Source organism: Dromiciops gliroides, chromosome 4, assembly GCF_019393635.1.
Source record: "Dromiciops gliroides isolate mDroGli1 chromosome 4, mDroGli1.pri, whole genome shotgun sequence".
Taxonomy (NCBI): Eukaryota; Metazoa; Chordata; class Mammalia; order Microbiotheria; family Microbiotheriidae; genus Dromiciops; species Dromiciops gliroides.
The window spans coordinates 373739318-373759282 of record NC_057864.1 but is presented as its reverse complement, the minus strand read 5'-3'; the positions used below and the strand labels follow the sequence as shown (position 1 = coordinate 373759282).

Here is a 19965-nt window from a genome sequence, read left to right as displayed (position 1 = left end):
TCTTCCCAGCAATACAATCATCCAAGATAATTTGGAAAGACTTATGATGAAAAATGATTTCTACATCCAGAAAAAGAACTATGGAGTCTGAATGCAGATCAAAGCATACTATTTTCACTCTGTTTGTTTTTGTTATTTTTTCTTTCTTGTGGTTTTCCCCTTTTGTTCTGATTCTTCTTTTATAACTTGACTAATATAGAAATATGTATAACATGATTGTATGTGTGTATGTATGTGTATGTGTGTGTGTGTGTGTATACACACACATATATATATGGGGAGGGAAAGGAGGAAGGGAGAAAAATTTGGAACTCCAAAATCTTACAAAATCTTTACATGTAATCGGAGAATAAAATACTACCAAGATATTGGCATTAATTGCAAAATCAATTTTAGTTCGACAATACTTACCATTTAGTGTCCCTAAGTCACCAAAAGATTATATTCCAAAAGTGCATCTGTTTATAATTTAGCAGTTCATTTCCTTATAGAAACAATTTTATAAATGGTGATCAGGCTCTGAGCTTGTCCACAGATGCCCATTTATTCAAAGCTTTCACAAGAAGTTCTTTGAAGTTCTTATTGATACAGTTATCTCCTTCAGCCTGGTGCAGATTCCAGCTGAACCATATACCTTCTCATCCTGTGCAGTGCCCTGGCTGTGGAATCAGTGGACCTTGCTTTTGGATCGTACTTCTAGTATTTACTGTGTAATTGAGTCTCTTCATTTGTAAAACGAAGGTGTTGGACCAAAGGCTTCTCCAGTTTTGAGTTCTAAGTCCCTTTGTATTGCATAGATACTGCTGAGCACATTGAGGGTTCATCACTTATTCTTCCCCCAAGCCACATGACCAGCCCACCTCCGTTTCTAGGTATACACCTCTCTGGTGATATCCTTTGTGCTGCTTCGTCTGCCTCATTCATTCTCCATATTATGTTTTAGCCTATGCACACCTCCCTTGCACCTCATAAATCCTTTATGATAGGGGTGGCTAGGTGGCGCAGTGGATAAAGCACTGGCCTTGGATTCAGGAGGACCTGAGTTCAAATCCAGCCTCAGACACTTGACACTTACTAGCTGTATAACCTTGGGCAAGTCACTTAACCCTCATTGGCCTACAAAACAAAACAAATCCTTTATAATGTTCAAGTGTCCCTGAGTTTTTGTGGGCTAGACAAGCACAAACTTAGCATGTTACACCATACTGGAAAGGCTTTGAGTACTATCCAAAAATTCTTCTGGCATAAGGATTATAGTTCAAATATTATGATATTTTCCCGTCCTTCCATGGAAAAGTATGTCCCCAGGAAAAAATCATATCTGAACATAGATTTAAAGCTTGATGGAACCTTACTAGGGCATCACAGAAGTAACAAGTGGTGAAAGCAGTATTTGAACCCAGGCCTTCTGTCTTAAAATCCAGTCCTCTCCTCTAGAAGAGGAGCTAGAACATCAGATCCCCAAAGGATCCCCCCCCTCATAATTGAGAAGGGTGTCTTTGCTGCTTCCTCATAGTCCCTCTAAGCCTGGATTCCTCTTTTCTCTCATGTATGTACCTCCTCATCACTGAGAGCATCTTTTTCTCCCACTGTAATTGTGTCTGCAAGAGAAGAGTCTCTCTGTGACCACTATAGGAACAGACACCTATTGCAGTTAACATGTAAGGGATGTTCATAAATATATCATTTGTGCCCCATAATCACTCATAACCATAGAATACCATTCCTCAAATTTTACTAGTTTGAAAAGAGAAAAGGGAGTTTTTTTTTCTTCTTTAAATAAACATTACAAGGGGGCGGCTAGGTTGGCACAGTGGTAAAGCACTGGCCCTGGATTCAGGAGTACCTAAGTTCAAATCCAGCCTCAGACACTTGACACTTGCTAGCTGTGTGACCCTGGGCAAGTCACTTAACCCCCATTGCCCCGCAAAAAATAAAATAAAATAAAATAAAATAAACATTACTCTGGGGTTTTTGATAGAGAGCAATACTTTGTATGATAAGTTTGTTAAAGCCCCAAGTTTTAATTTGCCACTTGGTAATTACAAAATAAAATAGGATAATGTGTATATTCAAGTGATTTTGGTTGGAAATTACATATCTATGATAAGTCATTTCAAGTCCTTCCTGCAGGCAAAGGGTAGACTGCAAGATTTCCTAATGATGTTTTTAATTCTAACAAAATTTAGTCATATTATTCTATTTGAATTTTTCTCCCTGTAGACTGCTAGAGGAATTAGTTCGGAAGGAGAGAGAATTTCAAGCACTCCTTCATCAAGCAATTGAAGAAAAAGATCAAGAAATTAAACACCTGAAGCTTAAATCACAACCAATAGGTAAATGGTGGAAAGTCTTAAAGTAATGTCTTTTAAAGGGGCTGCAGCAACAACAACCAAAAAAAAATTGAAAAAAAGACAGATATTATTGTTTCCTGCACACAAAGTCAGCATGTCACTTGAATCATACCTGTTATAGCCATTGCTTTGGGGAGGGGGGGAAGTATCACTAATGTTAGCAATCAATCAGTAAATATTTATTTATTAAGCACCTACTATGTGCCAGGCACTGTGCTAAGTGTTAGAGATACAGAAAGAAGCAAACAAGTAAATGTAGGGTTTTAAACACACACACACACACACACACACACACACACACACACACACTCTAGGATAATGTTATTGAAATAGGTTGCTGGGGCAGCTAGGTGGCGCCATGGATAGAACACCAGCCATGGAATCAGGAGCACCTGAGTTCAAATTCAGCCTCAGATGCTTGACACTTACTAGCTGTGTGACCCTGGGCAAGTCACTTAACCCCAATTGCCTCACCAAAAAAAAAAAGAAAGAAATAGGTTGCTGCTCTACTTTCTTTTTCTCCATTTCTCCTTAAGCCTGTATTTTACTACACTGCTATGATATCATTGTGTATTCTCTACTGTGTTTGGAATTTGAGAAAGAACTGATAGTATCTGAAAACAGATGAAGTCCAAAGACTCTTAAAGGCATACTTATATTAAAGGTTCAAAGAGCAACACTTTAGAGATATCTCCACTAACTGGGTAGACCTACTTGTGCCTTGTGCCTTGTGCCTTGTGGGATAGAAAAGAGAAATCATTATCTACCTGGCTTAGAGGGGGAAAAAGATGTCAGTGGTCATACTTCAGAAGGTCCATTGATTCTCCCAGTGTGGATGTTCCCTCCATCCACACAAACCACAGTCCCTCTGTGTTTGAGTAGATGGTTTTCATGACTTACGATGGCCTCAAAAAGGTATCACCTGATAAGCAAACTTGGGGTGATAAATCTCTCCAAACTTAGCCAGGCTGGTTTGTGGACAAGACATACAAAGTGACAAGGGACATGGTTCATTACCACCTGTAGGAAAAGTCTTCCCAGCTTGCCCTAAGTCTGGCTGGAACTTACCCTACTGCCCTCGCCTTTAACATCCTTGTGTGGGGCATCACAGTAGAGCTTCAGTGGAGGTTGCTGTTAGCATATTCAACTATGAGGCTACTTCAGACTAAAGATTATTAAATATGTGAGAATATCTCGAAATTATGCCTAGGCTATGTCAAGTGAAAAAACAAACACCACACAAATGGCATAAATTCTGAAAGCTCACCAACCTAATTAAATTGATAAAAAAGCAAAATGTGAGGATCATTCTATCATTTCCAAAAGTCAATTACAAAACTGTGATCAATTATTAATCCATAAGATTTTCATATGTATAATGTATATCAAAATATACATGTGTATGTATATAAATATGTACCTATATATGCATATATAGTATGTTTACATGTACATTTCATATATACATTTATATATACATACATGTATGCTTGTGTATCTATTATATAGTGTGTGTCTATGTGTATATGTACATACATCCAATTAGGATTTTTTCCCCCACCAATTATATTTTTCAGTGACAGAATAGAAACCTATGAAAATGTTCATTCAAACTCTTATAACTGGAAGGTCAGGGTTCTCAGATATCCAAGTATATGAAGTGTGCATGGTGTAGAAACCAAGCATTTACAAACTGCATCTTCCCTAGATATTCCTGGACTGTATGTTTGTCACCTAAATTCTCCTGGCATAGGAGCTGAAGACTCTGCACTTATCGACTGGCTGAGAGAGAATGGAGCTGATGAGGACACTATAAGCAGGGTAAAAAAAATGTTAGGAATCTGTAAAATGACTTAATCTTCTGGGAGTCAAAGGGCTGAGGGGGAGAAAATTTCCAATCATGTTTCTAATACCAGATTAGAAAAAGGTTAAAAACTCATAAGGAGTAAATATATTCAAGAAGAACAAGAAGTATTTATTTATTTTTGTATCTAATTCATTCCTACAACTTAAAAAAATATTTTGATAGACACTAGAAATTTTAGAGGTTATTGTGTCAGTTCTTTGCAACTTGAGACCTTTTTAAGCAATGAAAATTTGTTGATATTTAATGCAGTGCTGGAATTGGTGACCTCATTACAGGCACAAGCAATTCCTTATGGTAAAAAAGATATAGTATATCTAGTTGTAGGATTCTCACTGTACATTTTCCTGAGTTAGAAATAACCAACATAAATGATAGTTGCTTAAATGTTTATGTACATGTTTGTTATAGGATACATGAGTTATATTACTCTTTTGTGCTAACTCAGCATTCTTACAAAAATGATATTGTCAAGATCCCAGTTTTTCATTTAAAATAAAATTATCAGAGATCAATTGTTCCACCTTCCCCACCACATCCCGCCAAAAGGAAAACTACTAAGTGACCAGACAAAACTTAGATCAGCTCTAGAGGACTGCAATTTCTCAAGTTATTGATAAATGACTAAGAAAAAAATACATCATACTAAAGGATATATAGCCCTTCATTCTGTGCTATAAAAAACAAAAAAAATTTCATGCCTCCTCTGATCAAGACCCAAATTAACACTGTTCTTCACACTGAAGCATCAGTGATCTCTGACTACCTACAACAAATCCATGTTAATCAAAAACTATATTTGAAACTAAACGCGTCTTTAATTCTGACATTTCTGTGAAATTTGTAATCATTTGGATACAGCTAAGGATGAAATATTCCTTTAAGTGAGAGATGTCTGTTAATCAAACAATATTGACTGAATTGGAGTGGTGATTATGTTTAGCCAACTTGACAAAGAAAATAGAGTGAACACTTTAAAACTACTTGAAGAACACATGGGTGCATGCTGACAATTCCCATGGGACTCCTGGATGGCCACACCTTGCTAGCCTTTACTTCCTGTTATACTGAATATGTATAGAATAGATGACTGTATAGTTCATTAAAGATACTCTATAATTCAGCCCTTTAATAAATTTAGAATAGACTCCCCCCCAATAATTCTATAATAATGAAGGTTTATACTAAATTTTCTTTGATTTCTTCAAAAATTTTTTACCATAGTATAAAATTATAAACAGCTTGCTTCTTGTTAAAGGGCCTTAAAAGTCCTTATTTTTGTGTCTTTATTTTCCCCATAGTTTTTAGCTGAAGACTATACTCTAGTTGATGTTCTCTACTATGTTACTCGGGATGATTTAAAATGCCTGCGACTAAGGTAATGTACTGTTTTTATTGTTGTTTAATGCATATAGGTGGGGGACAAGTTAGATGGCACAGTGGATAGAGTGCTTCAAATCTGGCCTCAGACACTTACTAGCTGTGTGACTCTGGGCAAGTCACTTAACCCTCTTTGCCTTGATTTCCTCATCTGTCAAATGAGCTAGAGAAGGAAATGACAAATCATTACAGTATCTTTGCCAAAAAAAACCAAAACAAAACCCAAATGGGGTTACAAGAGTCAGACACAACTGAAAAAATGACTGAACAACAAGGTATATAGTGTGGTGGGAAAAACAATGTGGTATGAGTCACAAAGTGTACATACTAGTGTACTGTTGGTTCTGCTATTCAAAAGCCCTGTGAACTTGGCTTCAGTTTCTTCACCTGTACAAGAAAAGGGTTGAACTTTATAGTTCTAAAATCTAGTTCTAAAATCCTAAAATTTTTACAGAGATACATAGAGATTAACTGGCAGAATTTCTTGAAACATAGTAGACAGACAATTTTTTTAAGACTTTTTGATGTTTATTTAACAGTCTAAAAATTCTAAGAGTCTGATGTACCATAATGAGAATGGGGGTCCCATGGAGAGGATTTTGTTGTTGTTGCGTCTGACTCTTTACGGCCCCATTTGGAGTTTTCTTGGCAAAGATACTGGAGTGGTTTGCCATTTCCTTCTCCAGCTTATTTGACAAATGAGGAAACTGAGGCCAGATTTGAACTCGGAAAGAAGAGTCTTCCTGACTCCATCCACTGTGTCACCTAGCTGCCTATATGGAGAGGATGCTGCTTAATAATTTTTAAAGTTCATATCCGATTTAGTTGATAATAAATAGTTCTTTATATTAGATTGAGCATGTAAAAAGCCACTTCCCAAGAGTGGCTGATTCAAAATATGTCTTATTTCAAATTTTCAATTGCTTTGGTTCTTGAGACTATGTGGATTAGAGGGGGAAAAGGAGGTCAGGAGTGGGGTGAGGATAGGGGTTACAAGGAGCCAAAAAAAAGATACACAGGGTCATATTAGGTAAATTCAGGCCTTTTCTTTTCTTTCTTTTTTTTTTTTTTTACTGAGGCAATTAGGGTTAAGTGACTTGCCCAGGGTCACACAGCTAGTTAAGTGTTAAGTGTCTGAGGCTGGATTTGAACTCAGGTACTCCTGACTCCAGGGCCAGTGCTCTATCCACTGCGCCACCTAGCTGCCCCTCAGGCCTTTTCTGATCCTAGTAACTCAGTGTTGAGAAACCATGTTATATACAGAATGGAGGGCACTGTGGAAATGAAATATTATACACACCATGTTTGTCGCATCTTTTTTTACCCAGGGGAGGGATGCTGTGTACGCTGTGGAAAGCTATCACTGACTTTCGAGAAAAACAACCTTGACTGTGTGTGGCTCAACGATTCTCTGCTCTTCAGTGGATGTTCTGAAAATTCACCCAGCACGGGACTGATGTTTTGAGGAAGGGTGGGTGATGGACAGGCCGAGAAAGTTCCAGGTGGGGAGGGAGAACTTGAAGAGGTGAAGGAGAAGAAGGACCCTGCACTTTAATACAGTATTTGTTTACCAATGCTAAAAACAACACTGCAGCTTCCTAACTGCTTAGATTTCTACAATTCACATGGACTCTCTTTAAAGAATGTTTAGCCTAAACATTTTTTACACAGGGACGTATTTTTATCCTAGCAGCTATGATCCTTTAAAGAAGCAAATGTTAATTTCACACAAAAGAGATGTAACATTTCATATAATTGTGCATCACTGGAACAAAAGCAAAATGTGACCCTAATTTTTTTTTTAGATTTATGTTTGTAACATATCCTAATAACTTGTAGTAGTAATTCATAATTTCAATTATTGTGTAAAGCTTCTTTTTTTAAGTGTGCAGAATCTGTGAGCAGTTGTTTTTACTTACTAGTTTATGTTAATTATAATATTGTATAGTTTTTTGTAACTTAAGTTTCTTGTCTATGGTACATTTGTTTTAGAGTTGTTTATGTACTACTGAACTGTACCAGTTGTATATGCCTGAATCATAGTAATGTTAGCTTGTTCTAAAGCTATCTATTGTGACACACACATTCTTAAAAGTAAAAAAAAAAATCTAAACATAGTTTTTGATAAATTCTGACTTGAGTTTTTATTTTGTGAAATCAAGCTAACTACTGGGTAAAATTCTTAGCCAATGTGCTCACCTATGACGTTTAATAGAATTTAGGTTCTGTGCAAGAGATCACAGAATGGCTGAGTATCCAGCATTCCTCTCAGGAAAAAATGAAGGCAACTTGTGGTTCAGCGGAAAGATCCCTGGATAAGGAGTCAGAAGTCAATAGCAACAGTGGCTGACATTTATATTCACTTGAAGTCAGTAAACATTTATCTGGGGCCTACTATGTGGCAGACTCTGTGCTAGGTGCCATGGATATAAATGAGAAAAAGAAAGCAGTCCCTGGTCTCAAGGAGCTTAGAATCTAACTGGCAGCCAAGCTGAGGTGCAGGTGGAAAGTGGAAGGACTTACGTAGGGCTTACTTTGGGCCATGCACTATGCTAAGCCCTGGGCATATAAAAATAAAACCAGAAGCATTAAATGCCAAGGGAGTCAAAGTCTAGCTACTTGGGCAAAGTCACAGAGGCAGGGGAGGGAACGAAATATTACAGGGACAACCTACTAAACAAGTCAACAAGTCTTTATCTAGTGGTCACTGTGCAACCAACTATCTTCCTATGAGATGCTGTGGGAGAGATGGGAGGGAGAATGGAAGCATTTATTAAGTACCTACAGTGTCCCAAACACTATGCCAAGCACTTTATTATCTCGTTTGATCTTCACAAAAACCATTCGAGGTAAGTGCTGTTATTATCCCTGGGGAAACTGAAGCAAACCCTTGCCCAGGGTCACACAGCTAGTAAGTGTCAAGTGTCTGAGGCCGGATTTGAACTCAGGTCCTCCTGAATCTAGAGCCAGTGTTTTGTCCACTGCACCACCTAGCTACCCCTGCTGTGTATATCTTTAAGGATCCTTATAGAAGGATAATGGATATGTTAGGTATATGTGTAGAATGTGCTATATGTAGTATATATCATATTTAGCATACTTGCGATAAATACTACCTGTAGCATATTCTACACATGTATAAAGTATAGTATAAAGATAACCTTTAATAAATTTAGATATGTGAGATATCACTAGCTTATCACAATATTTAAAAAATTTTAGATGTATATATCTTATAAGTAGCACTTCAGTAACATATTATGTGTAGCATATAAATTATGAGTATTATACAAACCTTATATAAAATGTATATGTGCAGAAAATATGTGTAGCTATATACATGTATGGAACATATATGCACATGAGTATATTTAGCACATATATTCTAAATATATATTACATGTATATGGTATATTTATACCATTCAATGTACTTATACTATTATATTTTGTATCTATGTATTTATTGTATATATTCATTGTATTATATTTGTTGAATAGCACTATATATATTGGTTGGTTGGTGGTTGTCCTTTGTTCTCAAAGAGGGTCAAAATGACATCAAAATGGCTAAATATCTTCCCATACTATGGGGTATATATTAGCCTCATGTATAATCTTTATACATACTTTGTGTATATGTACTCTGCAGACCTGTAGTATGCCATGTGTAGAATGTATGATATATATTTATATCTACATTATATACTATGTCTGGCATATATACTTACATACTAGGGCATCCAGGAGGCATTGTGAATAGAGTACTGGGCCTGGAGTCAGAAAAACTCATCTTCCTGAGTTCATATCTGTCCTCAGACACTTCCTAGCTATGTGACCCTGGGCAAGTCACTTAACCCTGCTTGCCTCAGTTTCCTCATCTGTAAAATGGGCTGGAGAAGGAAATGGCAAACTACCTCAGTATCTCTACCAGGAGAACCCCAAATGGAGACAGAGATTCAGACACGACTGAACAACAACAACAAATACTATATACTATACTGCCTCAGTAATCTCCAATATAATTTCTTTCTCGTAATAACAGCTAGCACTTGAAAGTTTACAAATTGCTTCATAAATACCATGTCACTTCATCCTCACAAAAACCCTGGAAGGTAAGTCCTCTTATTATGCCCATTACTGCAAATAAGGAAGCTGAGCCCAACACATTAAATTACTTTGGGTCACAGAAGCAATAAGGTTTTATTTGAACTCAGGTCTTCCTGACCTGAGGTGCACTACAATTCTTAACTATTCACTGTACCGTGTAGCTGCCTTGAAATAGTAATAATAACAGCTACCATTTATGCCTGGCCCTGTGCTAAGCTCTTTACAATTATTATCTCAATTGATTCTTACAACAACACTGGAAGGGAGATGCTTGCTATTATTATCACTGTGGTACAGGATAGAAACATACACTTGATTGCAAAAAGTCATAATAACCACAAGAACCCAAAAGAATTTTTAAGGGGTTGTGGCAATGCTAAATTCTTAGCATACCAAGCAAACAAAAAATTCCTAAGAGCATCAGTGGTGATTTGGTCACATTGTAGGCTTAGTGGTGCTTCTTTTGCAAACAAAAGGAGAAGATGGGAACATGAGCTAAATCAGGGTGGAAGGGCTGGACTTGGCAATTGAAAAGGTGGAGATGACTGCATACCATTCAGGAAAGCAGGACTGGACTGGTTTGGCTGGAGCAGGAGCAGTAGAGATAAGGTTGGAGTGGGAGGAGGTAGGTAGTTGCCAGATTAAAGAAAGCTTTGACTATCACACTAAGGAATCTGGACCCTACTATGCTACCTTCATTACCTAGGATAATCTAGCAGTTGCACAGAAATGCAAAAGGATAGGGCAAACCAACCGTATCCACCAGCACATCCACCAAAGGAAAACAGTATGTAAAAAGATTGCAATAAGACTATATTCCTTTCTGACAAAAAGTGAGCTTTTTAGGAAATTCTGATAGAGTATAGCAGAAGTAGATCTGCTCTAATAGAAATGCTAATTATTTCTTTTCAGATAATGCAATCTTTTTTCAATGTCCACCAAACCAAATTTATTTGGTTCAGTTGAAGCACAGAACCTTTGAGATCTTAGCTCACATCCAAATGACTTTTTATTAGAAAACGTAGTAAGAAGAATCACTTGGATTTTGGAAGCCTGCTAAAAGAGGTTAGTTCTCCTATAAAACTTCTGGAGATCTACAGAACTTACTGAGGACAAACCCTGAAGGAAATCTCCTTTATGACAATACTTTGAAAAGTTTTTCACCTGGTATATATACCCAGGCCTTCTGTCACTATAGATTATAAAAAAGTTCCACAATAATGTCCATTTATGCGACAGCTTCGGACACACAAAACAATTGCAAAACTTTTTTTTAAACCATTATACAATACTTGTGTGCATATGCATGTATATACATAAAACTTTTTAAGGTTTACATAACATTTTCTCTACAACAACCCTTTCAGGAAAGTAGCATTATCCCCAATTTAGAGATAAGAGTGAGCCTTAGGGTAGTTAAGTAGTTTGCCTGTGGTCATATCTCTGATAAGTGTTGCCGTGAGGGTCAGAAACCAGGTCTTCTCACTCCCAGGTCCACCACTCTGCTATACCATGACACCTGTATATAAAAAGTGAATTGTAGGGGGCAGCTCGGTGGTGTAGTGGATAAAGCACCGGTCCTGGATTCAGGAGGTCCTGAGTTCAAATCCGGCCTCAGACACTTGACATGTAATCGCTGTGTGACCCTGGGCAAGTCACAACCCTCATTGCCCTGCACACACACACAAAAAAGTGAATTGTAGCCTACATGTTATGTGGGATATGTGTATGTGTGTGGTTTGTTTACAAAGTACTTCACATTCATTATGTTTCAACCCTGTGAGATACAAGTAATTTCCCCATTTACCAGTTGAGGAAACTGAGGCCTAGTGGCCAAGGTCATAGCTAGTAAGTGGCAGAGCTGTAGCTCAAACGCAGATCTGATTCCAAGGTCTTTCTACTTATACCTCACTGATTTCATATCTATCAGTAAACCTTAAGTTCCTAAGATGTGCCAGGAACTGTGCTGAGTGCTGGATATTCATTACTATCCCTTGCATCCTGGGTCATTGCCATGGTCTTGACCATTGTCTTGCCACCGGACTTTGTTGATTCTAGAGGAGGGAGTGAGGCAGATGACTGCAGACTTTAATGAACAACAGCAACAACCACCACAGCCACAGAGGAGCTTGAAGAAGAGAAGGTTGTGGGGAATTTGGAGGAAATTATCAAGTGTAGGGTGGGCTCAATAGCTTTTTTTTTTTTAAGTATTTGATGGGCTATTTATTACATAGAAGAGGGCTTACACTTTTCTGCTTGGATCCAAAAGACAGAATTAAGAGCAATGGAGGGGCAGCTAGATGGAGCAATGGATAAAGCACTGGCCCTGGATTCAGGAGGACCTGAGTTCAAATCCGGCCTCAGACACTTGACACTTACTAGCTGTGTGACCCTGGGCAAGTCACTTAACCCTCATTGCCCTGCAAAACCCCCAAAAACACAAAAAAGAGTAATGGAAATTTCAAAGACTCAAATTTAAGTTTGTTTCAAGGAAACATTTCCTAACAACTAGAACTATTGAAAAGTAGAATGAGTTGCCTTTGGAAGGAAGGGGAATTCCCCCCTCACTGCAAGTCTTTCAGCAATTCAATGAATTTCCTTGGAAGGTAGTAAAAGTTCCATTTGACTAGAGGTCTTCGAGCAAAAGGAATGTTGTAAAGGAGGGGATTACTGCTTAGGTAAGAGTTTGGTTGGCCTCCAAAATCTTTTATGCCTCTGACAAGAATAGGAATTAGAATTGTGATTTCATTGGTTTGAAGAACTAAGGAAATTCCTTCCATCAGTGTAGGTTGGTATCTTCTCTGCAACTAATCATCTTAGCAGTTCAGAGCACAGGAGGACAAGCAGCTTGCCCAGGATCACACAGCCAACAGATTCAGGAATTGAAACCACATATTCCTGGTTCAGGGTCCAGCTTTATTCACTGCACCAGACTGCCACCTCAACAAATTCAGTTCAGTCTTGTCAAACTCTTCTTGACCCCATTTAGGGTTTTCTTGGCAAAGATACTGGAGTAGTTTGCCATTTCCTTCTCCAGCCCATTTTACAGATGAGGAAACTGAGGCAAAGAGGATGAAGTGACTTGTCCAGGGTAACCCAGCTAATAAGTGTCTGAGGCCAGATTTGAGCTCAGAGAGATGAGTTTTCTCGACTCCAGACTCAGCACTCTATCCACAGCGCCCCCTAGCTACCCCACCTCAGAAATTAAAAAATAAGATTTATTCTATGAGCTCTAGAAGCTTCTAGAAAAGGTATTCTTAACCTAGGATCCTGGATTTTAGGAGGTTTGTGAATTATATCTCAAATCTATTTTTAAATTATTTGATAACTTTCCATGTAATTGGTTTTCTTTGTAATCTTATTTATTGCATTTTATTCATTTAAAAGCATTATTCTGAGGAGAGGTCCATAGACTTCACCACAGTTCCCAAAGGCTCAAGATCCCAGAAAAGGATAAGAACTCGATCTAGAAGTTCCAGGTGTTGCAAGAAAGAGAGAGACAGAGAAAGACAAGAGACAGAGACAGAGAGAGACAACGAGAAATCTAACACTTTTTTTCAGTCAGACCAGAACTTTCAAAGGATTGGCAGTTGTTTTTCTGATTTTTCTGGATTATGCTCAGCCAAGCTGAAGGTGTGGGTGTGTATTTCTGTGTAACAAGCAGAAACGAATCCCTCCCCTTTTGTTTCTCGGTGTTGTTTCCATTTATTATGTAGGCTACATCATGGGGTTTCAAGGGATTTGCTTTTTTTTTTTTAACCTAACACCATTTTGTTGTGTGCTGCTTGCATGCTAAGGCACAACTTGGTTTCCAGCTTTTCTTTTAGCCAGTTGTGTGGTGTTGCTTTTCATCCTTATTTTCTTGGACAAGGTCGGAGGCACAAAATTAAAAATAACTTGAGCAAACAAGGTGTATGGGGGCGGGGGTTGGGTGGGGGAGGGGACGGAAACATAAACTTCATTCATCTAGTTGCAACAAATGCTAGTGCCAAGCCATGGGATCATTAAGTCCCAAGACTCAGCGTGGAGATCGAGCCTTCAGAAGTTGCCCCAGAGAAGGCTGAGTGACATCAGATCACAGCGTGGTGTGGCATTTCGCCAAGGCTCTCCACGTAGAAACTGGTGCGGTGAACTCCAGCCCCTCCGGAGCCCGGGCGAACACTGACACTACCTTTCCTGGACTAGCCGGTAGGACGGTAGATAAAGTCGGAGGCCTTCCGGAGGTCTCTCCTAACCTGTACTGGACTTTCCGTGGCCCGGGGACGTAACGCAGCCAACTGCACTGCTTGTTTCCTGACTCGGAAAACAGGGGAGCCATATCCAACCAAACCCTTTGGTCTAAAGGTGCAACCTTCCAACCGACCTTGCTCGCTCTGAGCGCCTGCAATCTCTCACCTGTCCACGAGGGGGCGGCGCCGCTCGCCCCTTGCGCTAGTCGGCTGGCCTTTAGCCTACGCTTCCCCACACTCCTCCTTCTTTCTAGGCGCTCACCTGTCTGAGCCCTGGAGGCGGGGGACTGGCTAGAGGGAAACAGGGGAAGAGGGCGGAGCGGCTCTCCCTGGACGCGTCACTGGAGCACCATGGCGGAGCTGGGAGCTGGCGGAGGGAATAACATCCACCGGGGCAGCGAGGGCGCTTCCTGGAGCGAAACAGGTGAGAAAGGTAACGTCCCGGGAGCGCCCCTAGCCCCTGCCGAGAGGGGGGAGGAGGTTGGGGCGGGGTCGGGGTCTGCAGGGAGGCCGGGTGACCGGCGCGGGGAGTTCTATTTAGAACGTTGCAAGTGCCAACGTTCTTCCCCTCCCCCTTCCTTGGAATGTTCGGGGCTATGGGCTTCGGGGCTCGGGGAGCTCGACTTGGCTTCCCTCTCCCCTTAGCTGAGGGGGGGAGGGGGAGAGCGGGGGGAGGCCACGAAGGGAGGGTGGGGTGGTCGCCGCAGCTGACTCCTAGATGCCGCCGTCACTGACTCCTAGATGCCGCCGTCATGCCTTGCCTCGGTTGAGGTCATCCTGTCCGCCGCCAATCGATCCTTGCCTAGTAGCCTTCTCTTTTCCTGCTAACAGGTGGAAGTCACGGAGAGCTAGCGAAGGAAATGGAGAAGGGATGAATGCTCTCCTCCCACCCTAGGGTGTTGGGTTTAATTCAATTAATGCAGGAAACCGTATCCCTAAAAGAAACCCCGTGCAGGTGTGAATAGGAATCTCTTATGAATTGAAGGATTAAACTGCTTCTGGGACCGCGGTGAGTCCCCAGAAGCAGGTTAAGGTACAGTCGAGTTTTGTTTCTTGGGTATTTTTTTACCCAGAAACACCCTGGATCACAGTATCTCACCCCTATGTTGTCCGAGCAGACGGTTTAGGCTTACTTAGCTCAGACTTTCTCTTTTCGTTTCGAGGTTACAACTGGACACTTTCTGGCGAATGAACTCGAGAGTGAAGGGGAACAGGGATTTATAGAATGATGGTGTAGCTGGTTGAAATTGATCTTGGGTTTGAGTGAAACCCCTGGTTTCCAAACGTGTGTACAGAAATTTAGGAATTGGTTGTCCTGCGCGGTATAGTGTCCACAGCATGGAAATTTATATTTATTGTTTATTGATCCACTTTGGATAATGCCATAGGGAACTGACTTCCAAATCAGCCAAAAATAATCGAGGTTGAAACTTACTTGCTGCCTTCAACTTGCCCTGGGTGAAGCTGGATTGTCTCTTGAAATGTGGTTTGGCTTGTATTTAATGTGTAAACCCAGATGGTAAAACATTATTTTGTTTTGGGGTGGGGAAAAGGAATGGTTAACATTGCTGTAGGGATCCAGATGAGCTGGGTGCAGCACCTAAGTTCCCACCCTTAGGGCAGGCTAGGAACATCCTACTCACTTATTTAAGGTAAATAGAGTGTTATTTTTACCTTTGAGAACATAATTTTTCAAGGGAGGGAGGAAATCCTATTTCATTAGACTTATACATATTTATTTATGGCAGGAAATGTTGAGCACCTTTTACCATCTCCATGAGACCATTTTGTTCAGAAATACATGCAGAAGAATAAACTGTGGCAAGTATTTCACTGTCAGAAACTTTCAGATAATTAGTGATACTAGCGATGAGTAATAAATATTTGGGCCAGCACAGAGGGATGCCACTGAAATATTTTGCTTTATAAAGGGTGAAATGCTGTTGTTTTCAATCTTCTTCAATGGAAACAATTTCCTGTTTCTGTCTAATAAAGATTATATCATACATAGACATGTGTATATATGTCTCCCCAGTGTACTTTGTTTTCTAAAGCAAATTGAAAACAGTAAAATATTTCCCTAAATTTTTCTAATTGCTGTATTTATTTTCTTTTTAGCTCTGAGTACCTTTTATGAGTATATTAGAGAAATTTCCAGATTAAATATAATTTGGATTTTTTTTGGTCTAGACCTGTGGTTGTGTTGATATGTACAATTCCTTTCACAGCTCCCTTCATACAGATCCCAATTCTTAGGTAACCAAGTCTTAAAAAAATTGCCTTGCACACTGAGAATCTATTTTTCCATGATCTCAAAATCAGTGTGTGTCAAATAAGATTTGAACCACAGTCTATCTGACTCCAGGGATAGCACTGTGTCTACTATGTCAGACTGCCTCTCTACGCATAATTATTGGCACTATAAATGTCTCTAAGGACTAGTATTTTGAAAGAAATAAGGTATTTTTTTTACATGACAGAGCTGTCTTAATGCATATAAAAATTCATTGAATTTATAGCAGCTCAAAGAGTTTGATCTTTTAACTTAAGTTTGGGAGGTGCAGAAATTCACCAAGCACTGCTTTTCATGTGACAGACATGTGAGCTCAATTTTAGCGATTAATCATCCTGGATATAATATTGCACGTTTTACACACCCAGCAGCTGCAAGTCTTCCTTCCTTTAAAGGCTCTGCCTCTTTGTACTACTCCTTTTTATTCTCTGCTGTTTTACTGCTATTGAAAGGTTCCAACTGCAACCCTAATAGTAAGATCTGGTTGACATATACATTTTATTGCCTTTCTAGTTATGTTTATTAAGAGTATAATCTGCCCTTAAACTTCTCTGCATATCAGCTACAAGGATCCTAGTCTAATTTTAAAGCAATTTATTCATATAGTCTTGAGTTACTGCTTTGAAAACAAACCAGATGTATTGAAAATACAATATAAAATACACACAGTCACAAATTATACTGGTCTTGAGTCAGTGGAAGAAGCTGCAGGATGTATGATTTAGATAATTTGGAGTAAAAAGAAAAGGAATATAATATCTGTAAAATAATTATATTATCTGTCTCTGCCCATTGACCTCACAAGTCATCAGTGAGAGAAAGGGTATGACAGCATTTTTGGTAAAAGGCACTTTGTAAAGCCTAGACTTACAAAAACTAGTGATACTATCTTTGTTATTGGACATTTTTTTTTCCTTCTGTTAATCCCACTGATACCAGCAGAGGCAGCATGGTGCAATAGGAATAATATCATCTTTGCTTTCAGGAAACCTGGATGCCTGTCTCAATTCCTCTTCCACTTAGCATTGTAGTAAACTAGGCACTTGATCTGTCCTCACTTCAGTTTCTTCAAATAAGGTTAGCAGTAGCTTTTAGTACTTCCTCACAAAGTTGTGCAGACAGAAGGAACCTTTTGCAAACAAAGCACTAAATGGATGTTTTCTTTTTAGTTCAGGCTAAATAATTTTGTTTCAAGGTATGCAGTTAAAAAAAAGAAGGTATGGAAATCTATTAGAATAAAGCAACATCAACAACAATAATTATTATTAATAATGGAGTAGAATGCAAATTTTAGCTCTTAGTATTATTTGCATCGTCCATCTGCCATTCAGATATCTTTATAGGTTAAAATGCAGGCAATTAAGAATTCAAAAAACATACCAGAATTGACTAGTCACTGAGAACACCATCTAGGTTTCACCACTAGAGGATCTCATGTACTTTTTTCTGTTTCTTGTCTCTGCAACTAAGAGTATCTAGAGGTTATTTACAGAAATGACTCAGCTGAAGCCGCATGTGCCAAATGCACCGAATCAATAGAAAGACGGTATTAAAGATAAAATTTGAAGATCTAATTACCCCTCTAAGGAAACCTGATGATTTAAAAGTTGCTTCTTGATAAATTTTTATAACCATATTTTATCTATGAATACAGCTAATATTCTTTTTTTTCTTTTTTTTTTGGGGGGGAGGCAATTAGGGTTAAGTGACTTGCCCAGGGTCACACAGCTAGAATATTCTTTTGAAAATAATTTATCTAGAGAGTTTTAAGTTGGATTTTTGAATTTTGGAAAGCCCATTGGCTATGGAGTTAGAGGACAGCATTCAAACCACTCCCCAGATTTTACTACCTACTTGTCAGCAGCCTTGCCTCCAGTGGGGTACCCTTCCCTCTTTCCCTTTTCTAACTCCTTCATTATAATGTAAACTCCTTGAGGGATAAAGACTGTCTTGTTTGATTGTTCCAGACATCTCAGTATTTAGTAATTGCTTAATAAATGTTCTACTCATATATAAGTGGCAGCTAGGTGGTACACACCAGACCTGGAGTTAGGGAGGCTCCTATTCCTGAGTTCAAATGTGCCCTCAGACAGTTAGTTGTGTGGTGGGCAAATCACTTAACCCTGTTTGCCTCAGTTTCCTCATCTGTCAAATGAGCTGGAGAAGGAAATGGCCAACCTCTCCAGTATCTTTGCCAAATGGGATCATGCGGTTGGACACAACTGAAAATGATATTCATAACAAACATGTCATACAGTAAGTGATCATTATCATCATCATTATTGCAGGAGCCACGCGTGATTTCCTGTATCTCTAGGGAAAACTTTAGTCAGGTGGAAATTAGTCCGAAATTAATTACCTTTTCGGTAAAAAAAAAAAAAAAGCACAATTTTTAGTGGTTGGTATTTCCCAAGCTCTACAACTGGAAGGAACCTCACAAGCCATCTAGTCAGAGGATCAAAGAGAAAGAACAAGAAAGGACCTCAAAGGTCATTTTAGTCTGATGCTCTAATTTATTTTTTAGACAGATGAGTGAACTCAAACCCAGACATGCCCAGATCACTGAGGCAGTCAGTGTTAGAGATGGGCTTTGAATTCAGGTCCTGACTTAGGGGTCATTGCTCTATCTCTTGGACCACATTGCCTCCATAATTATATATATTTTTTTTCATGTTACTATATTGCATTCCACATAGAATTTATATGCTGTATTCCATTCAACCACCCTTTTTTCAGCACCTACTATGTGTAAAGCACTGTCCTAGGTACTGGAATATAAAGGAAAAAAATAACTTCCCATCACCAAGTGAGGGATACAACTTGTACACAAAAATACAAAATAGATATGAAATAAATATAAATGCATTTATAAGTTGGGAGAGTGGGGAGGTAATACCTGAGCATGGCCTTGAAGGAGGACAATGCTTCCAAGAGTCAGAAGTATGGAAGGATAGCATTGTATAAATGAATCTTTTCATAAAACAACAAGGAGTTGCTAAACACACCTCATATAATGAATGTCTGCCAGCCTCTGTATGCCATGAGGAATGAAAAAGATTATAAAAGAAACAAGATATGACATGAGGTGAGTTGTTCTGTTCCTTTCAAACAAAATCATTTATTAAATTTAATATCATCACTTGTGATCTCAGTAATGAAAGTGTGCATCAGCGTGCACTAAGTAATCTTCAAACAAAAATTCCATCTCACTTGAAAAACATGAGTGAGGCAAACAGGTAGTTATATTTCTCATGCTGTAACATGCTCTGTGCAATCAAGATGTGGGGATTTTCACAGTGTTAGAACCCAGACAAGCCAAGCCTGCAGGATGAATGATGGACAACTTCAAGTGAACTATAAACAAATAGGAATTCCATCCAACGGTTGCTCTTTTTTTCATATTAAAAAGATAAGTGTGAGGGGGCAGCTAGGTGGCGCAGTGGATAGAGCACCAGGGCTTTGGATTCAGGAGGTCCTGAGTTCAAATCTGGCCTCAAACACTTGACACTTAGTAGCTGTGTGACTCTGGGCAAGTCACTTAACCCCAATTGCCCCACAAAAAAACAAAAACAAAAACAAAAAATGATAACTGTGTGTGTGTGGCGGAGGCATTTAGAGGAATGAAAATTTAGGGGTCCAGTTTGTTATTTTAGTTTCCCTGTTCAAAGTATGTTGTCATTAAGTTGTCTGGATAGCTCTTGTCTCCTCCAGTGGTTGACTGGGTGTCATGGCAAGT

The 19965-nt window shown here is 39.1% G+C and overlaps 2 protein-coding genes across 3 annotated transcripts in view; both read left to right on the top strand.

Annotated features, from left to right (window-relative positions):
- Window positions 1–8452, top strand: part of MAP3K5 (mitogen-activated protein kinase kinase kinase 5) — a 316674-nt gene extending 308222 nt beyond the window's left edge. The window contains exons 27-30 of the mRNA XM_043962348.1: window positions 2224–2336; window positions 4063–4175; window positions 5520–5596; window positions 6927–8452. Of these exons, the coding sequence (XP_043818283.1) occupies window positions 2224–2336; window positions 4063–4175; window positions 5520–5596; window positions 6927–6987 (364 nt within the window). The 3' untranslated portion in view covers window positions 6988–8452. The remainder of the gene's footprint in view (window positions 1–2223; window positions 2337–4062; window positions 4176–5519; window positions 5597–6926) is intronic.
- Window positions 8453–14224: 5772 nt separating this feature from the next.
- The window catches only part of MAP7 (microtubule associated protein 7), a 248084-nt gene continuing 242343 nt past the window's right edge, over window positions 14225–19965 (top strand). Inside the window, exon 1 of one of the 2 annotated variants that reach the window (XM_044001885.1) lies at window positions 14225–14360. In XM_044001885.1, coding sequence (XP_043857820.1) covers window positions 14288–14360 — 73 coding nt within the window. In that variant the 5' untranslated portion in view covers window positions 14225–14287. Of the gene's footprint in view, window positions 14370–19965 lie in introns of both variants that reach the window. The other variant, XM_044001884.1, reaches the window with a different exon arrangement.